Here is a 5,639-nt window from a genome sequence, read left to right on the forward strand (position 1 = left end):
TGTTGCTATGATACTGGAAGCTAAGCCACCAGTATTTCACATACCAGCAAGGTCATCCATGGTGGACGGGTTTCAGTGGAACTTTCAGTCTAAGCCAGATTAAAAAGAAAAACCTTGCAACCGACTTCCAAAATTTAGATAATGAAAACTCTATGGATCACAGTAGAATAAAAATGGAAAAGAACAAACACACTGCTGTGGAGTCGGATCCTACTCACAGCAACCCCTCCTTGGGTTTCCGAGGTGGTATCACTACAGAAGTAGCCTGCCCAACCTTCTTTCTGAGGAGTGGCTGGTGGGTTTGAGCCACCAGCCTTCTGGTTAGCAGTCAAATGCCTTAGGCACTATACCTTGTCCTATATAATGCTGGAAAATGAGCCCAGTGGGTTGGAAAGCACTACACAATGGAAGCAACAATGGATTCAAACATGCCACAGGTCATGAAGATGACTCAGGACTGGGCAATGTTTCCTTGTATTGTTGGGTTGCTATAGTATGAGTTGGAGCTGAGTCCCAGGCAACTAACAATAACTAACAATGAATATGAAAATATACATATTTTAAGTATACAGTTCAATTAATTTTGACATATGTATACATCCACCCACCCCAACTAAGATGTAGAACATTTCCATAACCCCAGTGACAGTTTTAGGAGCTCTGGTGGCAAAGTGCCTAAGGCACTTGACTGCTAACCAGAAGGCTGGCGTTTCAAACCCATCAGCCACTCCTTGAAAGAAGGTTGGACAATCTACTTCTGTAGTGATACTGGCTCGGAAATCCAAGGAGGGGTCGCTATGAGTCAGGTCTGCCTCGGCGGCACATAACAACAGTGACAGTTTTTTCCAGCCAATCCCCCCCCTCAACTGTTCTTCTCATTTAACATCGCCGTACATTAGCCTCCCTTGTTCTAGAAGTTAGTATACATGGAGTCCTGCAGTATGTCAGGAATTGACAGTTTACTTCAAGGGGAATAGGAAGCAATTGAAGGCTCTTAAGAGGGAAATTGGCACTGTCTGCTTTATATTTTGATCATGATTTTGGCTACTGTGAGAGGAATAATGGATAGGTGATGGTGTGCCACTTGAGTATTCCTTCTCTTCCCATCTTCTAGGGAAATTGGCTCAACACAATTGCAGGGCAGACCGGAGTTTACAGGCCGGCTTCAAATGCCTTTTTGGCAAACCTGGATTCAGAGCGCTCCTCAAGGCACCGGGACTTCTGTCGTTCCCCTTTCTCCACAGCAGATGGCCCCACAGCCCATTTCCAGACCTGCCTCCAGTATCCACCCGAGGCAATGTGAGCCTAACGCCAGCAGGCGACTCCTAGCGGTGACTTCTGTGCGAGGTTGACTGCTTGTGAGGAGCGGTCCTGGGTTAGCGCAGAAGTTGGAGAGCCGCGGGGATCCGCTGAGGCGTCGCGCCGTGGCTTCGGCGCACCCGGTGCTGGTCAGTGCTCTGTGCTGCTCTCAGCAGAGGCGTCTTTGGTAAGGAGCTGTAGTTCTGCAGGACACCAGTCCTCCTGGGATGGGCCGCTCCACGGTCTCTCTGAGCCCAGTCCTGCGGAGACTGTCTGGATAGAGCGTGCGCTTCGGTGGGTCCTAGGCAGGCGGCGCCTTTTGGCGTTACCCACAGGGAAAGGTGAGTCTTTGGGTTTGGTGAGAAGGAAAGGAAAGGGAGTCTAAACTAGGCTTTGGAGGGAACTGACTTTGGAAGGAACCAGGCTTTGGAAGGAACACGTGGGACGAGAGGGACTAGTGATTGGAAAGAAGAGGACCAGTGTTAGGGGTCAGGGAACATACCCAGCGCGGGCTGCGTGGCTCAAGTAGCTTGTTTGGGTCGAGAGTTGCCTAGGGAAGCGGAGCACTTAAAAGCCTCTTCTCCCCCCTCTCCAGCCTCCTCTCTTGCAGTGAGGTCACAGCCCCTACAGAGCGCTTCCTCCCTCTGCCCCTCCAGTTCCCTGTTCGCCTGGGGGAACAAGAAGCGCTCTGGGCTGGGATTGAGGCCATAGCCGAGGATGAAGAAGTAGCCTGGGGGTCCGTGGAAAATGGTGCAGAAGCCCCTAGTACAGCTAGTGCTGCTGCTCGCCTTTCTTGGGAGCCTGGGGGGAAAGGAGTCTCCGTCTCTGCCTTGTGGGTGCCACCAAGAAGACGACTTCAGAGTCACCTGCAAGAATATTCACCGTATCCCCAGCCTTCCACCCAGTACACAGATTCTGTGAGTATCTGGGAGAGGAGAGGGGAGGATCCAGCGGCCATGGGAGCTGGAAAGGTGAACCGAGCGCGCAAAAACTGCTTGGGAAAAGGCAAAGAAGGGTGTGTGTGTGTGTGTGTGTGTGTGTGTGTGTAAGAGAGAGAGAGATGAGTGAAATACTGCATCGCCCACACTTGGGAAGACATAACTGCTGACACGTTAGTTATTCATAACACAGGAAAAGGTAACAAAACTTTGGTAAAAGATGAAAAAGAGACTTATTCTAAGTAGCTGCTATTCTGAGTTTTGCTCTTCCCTTAGCCCTGGTTGAATCTTAACTAAACTTTACATATTAATAAAATTAATAGCAACTCAAGATGGGATTTTTGAAACGTGAAACTTACTTTAGCTAATGAAAAATTGCAGGAATATATTTCTGGCTGGGAAATTATCTTAGCAGTTCTATTGATTCATCAAACAGTTGACAAAAATTTAATGAGGAACTCCATTTTAAATAACTCCATTAAAATAATGTGTAGAACTATCTACTCAAATGAGATATCTCCTTCCACTGATACGGTACATCCAGAAATCCCATAGGCCTGGTAAAGTTATAAAGAGATACTTTTTCATCAAAAACACTTTTATCTGCATGTCAAATGGTACCAAATCAGAAACTTGATCTGAAATAACTATTATATGTCTGTTCCTTAACAGCAATTTAAATCCATGACCACTTAAAGGGTAACTGTAGTAAAGACCAAGGGAGAAGAAGAAAGAAAGAAAAAAAGACTTTATTGAAGGGTTAATAATGAAACAGAAAAGAAACAAGAAATAGGAAAACAAGGTCTTGCTGTTAGGTGCCCTCCAGTCTGTTTCGACCCATAGCGATGCTGTGTACATCAGAAGGAAACACTGCCCGGTCCTGGGCCACCCTCACATCATTGCCATGTTTGAGCCCCTTGTTGCAGCCACTGTGTCACTGCATCTCGTGAGGTACTCTTCTTTCTTGCTGACCCTCTATTTTACCAAGCATGATGTTCTTCTTCAGGGACTGGTCCCTCCTGATAGCATGTCCAAAGTACAGGAGAGGAAGTTTCAGCATCCTCATTTCTAGGGAGCATTCTGTCTATACTTCTTCCAAGACAGATTTGATCATTCTTCTGCCAGTCCATGGTATATTCAGTATTCTTCACCAACATCCTAATTCAGATGCATCAGTTCTTCAGTCTTCTTTATTCATTCATTTGTCTAGTTTTTGCATGCACATGAGGTGATTGAAAATACAATGGCTTGGGTCAGGTTCACCTTAGTCCTCAAGGTGATGACTTTGCTTTTTTTTAAAGACTACAACAAGGTCTTTTGTAGCAGCTGTGCCCAAAGTAATATGTCATTTGATATCTTCACTGCTATTGCTATGGGTATTGATTGTCGATCCAAGTTGAATGAAATCCTTGACAACTTGAGTCTTTTCTCTGTTTATCATGATGTTGCTTATTGGTGCAGTTGTGAGAATTTTTGTTTTCTTTATGTTGAGGTGTAATCCATATTGAAGGCTGTAGTCTTTAATCTTCATCAGTAAATGCTTTGAGTCCCTTCCCTTTTAAACAATGTTGTGTCATCTGTAGGTTGCAGATTGTTAATGAATCTTCCACCAGTCCTGACTCTGCATTCTTCTCCATATGGTCCAGTTTCTCAGATTATTTGCTCAGCATACTGACTGAATAAGTATGGTGAAAGGATACAGCCTTGATGTACTCCTCTCCTGATTAGAAAACACACAGTATCCCCTTGTGTTCAAACAACTGCCTTAGGGTATATGCCTCATGTGCACAATTAAGAGTTCTGGATGTCCCATTCTTCTCAATGTTTCCGTAAGTTGTTAGTCAACAAAACACAAGTAAACATCTTTCTGGTATTCTTTGCTCTCAGCCAAGATCCATCTGATGTCAGCAATAAAATCCCTCATTCCATGTCCTCTTCTGAATCTGGCTTGAATTTCTGGAAGTTCCTTGTCAATATTCTGCTGCAACATTTTTTAAATTTTCTTCAGCAAAATTTTACTTGTGTGTGATATAAATGATATGGTTTAATAATATCTGTATTCTGTTGGATCACCTTTCTTTGGAATGGGCACAAATATGGATCTTTTCCAGTCAGTTGGCCAAATAGCTTTCTTCCAAATTACTTGGCACAGATGAGGAAGTGCCTCCAGCGCAGCACCTGTTTGTTGAAACATCTCAATGGGTATTCTGTCAGTTCCTGGAGCCTTGTTTTTCACCCATTCCTTCAATGCAGCTTCAATTTCTTCCTTCAATACCATTGGTTCTTGATGATATACCACCTCCTGGAATAGCTGAACATCAACCAATTCCTTTCTGTACTGTGACTCTATATATTCCTTCCATCTTCTTTTGATGCTTCCTGCATCATGCATCATTTGTCCATAGAACCTTTCAATATTGCAAAAATTGAATTTTTCCAGCTTGAGAAATGCTGAGTGTGTTCTCCCCTTTTGGTTTTCTAACTCCAGGCCTTTGCACATTCCATTGTAATAAATGACTTTGTCTTCTCGAGCTGCTCTTTGAAATCTTTTATCTTGTCATTTCTTCCATTTGCTTTAGCTATTCACTGTTCAAGAGCAAATTTCAGTATCTTCTGACATCCATTTTGGTCTTTTCTTCCTTTCCTGTCTTTTTAATCACCTTTTACTTTCTTCATATATGATGCTCTTGATGTCATCCCACAGTCTAGTTTTAGATTAGTGGTGTTCAGTGCATCAAATCTACTCAGATGATCTCTAAATTAGGTGGGATATAATCAAGGTCATATTTTGGCTCCCACAGACTTGTTTAATTTTCTTCTGCTTCAACTTGAACTTGCATATGAGCAATTAATAGTCTGTTACACACTCAGCCCCTGGCCCTGTTTAGGCTGAAGATATTGAGCTTCTCCATCACCTCTTTCCACAGATGTAGTCAATTTGATTCCTGTGTATTCCATTTGGTAAGGTCCACATGTATAGCCACCATTTATATTGTTGAAAAATAGTATTTGTAATGAATAAGTCATTGGTCTTGCAAAATGCTATCATGTGATCTCTGGCATCATTTCTATCACCAAGTCCATATTTTCCAACTGCCAATGACTCTTCTTTGTTTCCAACTTTCACATTCCAATCACTAGTAATAATCATCTTGATTGCATGTTTGATCAATTTCAGACTGTAGAAGTTGGTAAAAAGAAATTTTTTTAAATTCAATTTTCTCATCTTTGGCTTTAGTGGTTGGTGCATAAATTTGAGTAATAGTAGTATTAACTTGTCTTCCTTGTTGGCATATGTATGTTATCCTGTCACTGACAGAATTGTAATTCAGGATAGAGCTTGAGATTTTTTTTTTTTTTTTTTTTTTGAGTGCAACGTCATTCCTCTTCAATTTGTCATTC

The 5,639-nt window shown here is 42.9% G+C and overlaps 1 protein-coding gene across 1 annotated transcript in view; it reads left to right on the forward strand.

Annotated features, from left to right (window-relative positions):
• The first annotated feature begins 2,046 nt into the window (after nucleotides 1-2,046).
• The window catches only part of TSHR (thyroid stimulating hormone receptor), a 214,473-nt gene continuing 210,880 nt past the window's right edge, over nucleotides 2,047-5,639 (forward strand). The window contains exon 1 of the mRNA XM_007951972.2: nucleotides 2,047-2,216. Coding sequence (XP_007950163.1) covers nucleotides 2,047-2,216 — 170 coding nt within the window. The remainder of the gene's footprint in view (nucleotides 2,217-5,639) is intronic.

This window comes from Orycteropus afer, unplaced genomic scaffold (assembly GCF_000298275.1).
Source record: "Orycteropus afer afer isolate SDZICR_OR568_19922 unplaced genomic scaffold, OryAfe1.0 scaffold00322, whole genome shotgun sequence".
NCBI classification, from domain to species: Eukaryota; Metazoa; Chordata; class Mammalia; order Tubulidentata; family Orycteropodidae; genus Orycteropus; species Orycteropus afer.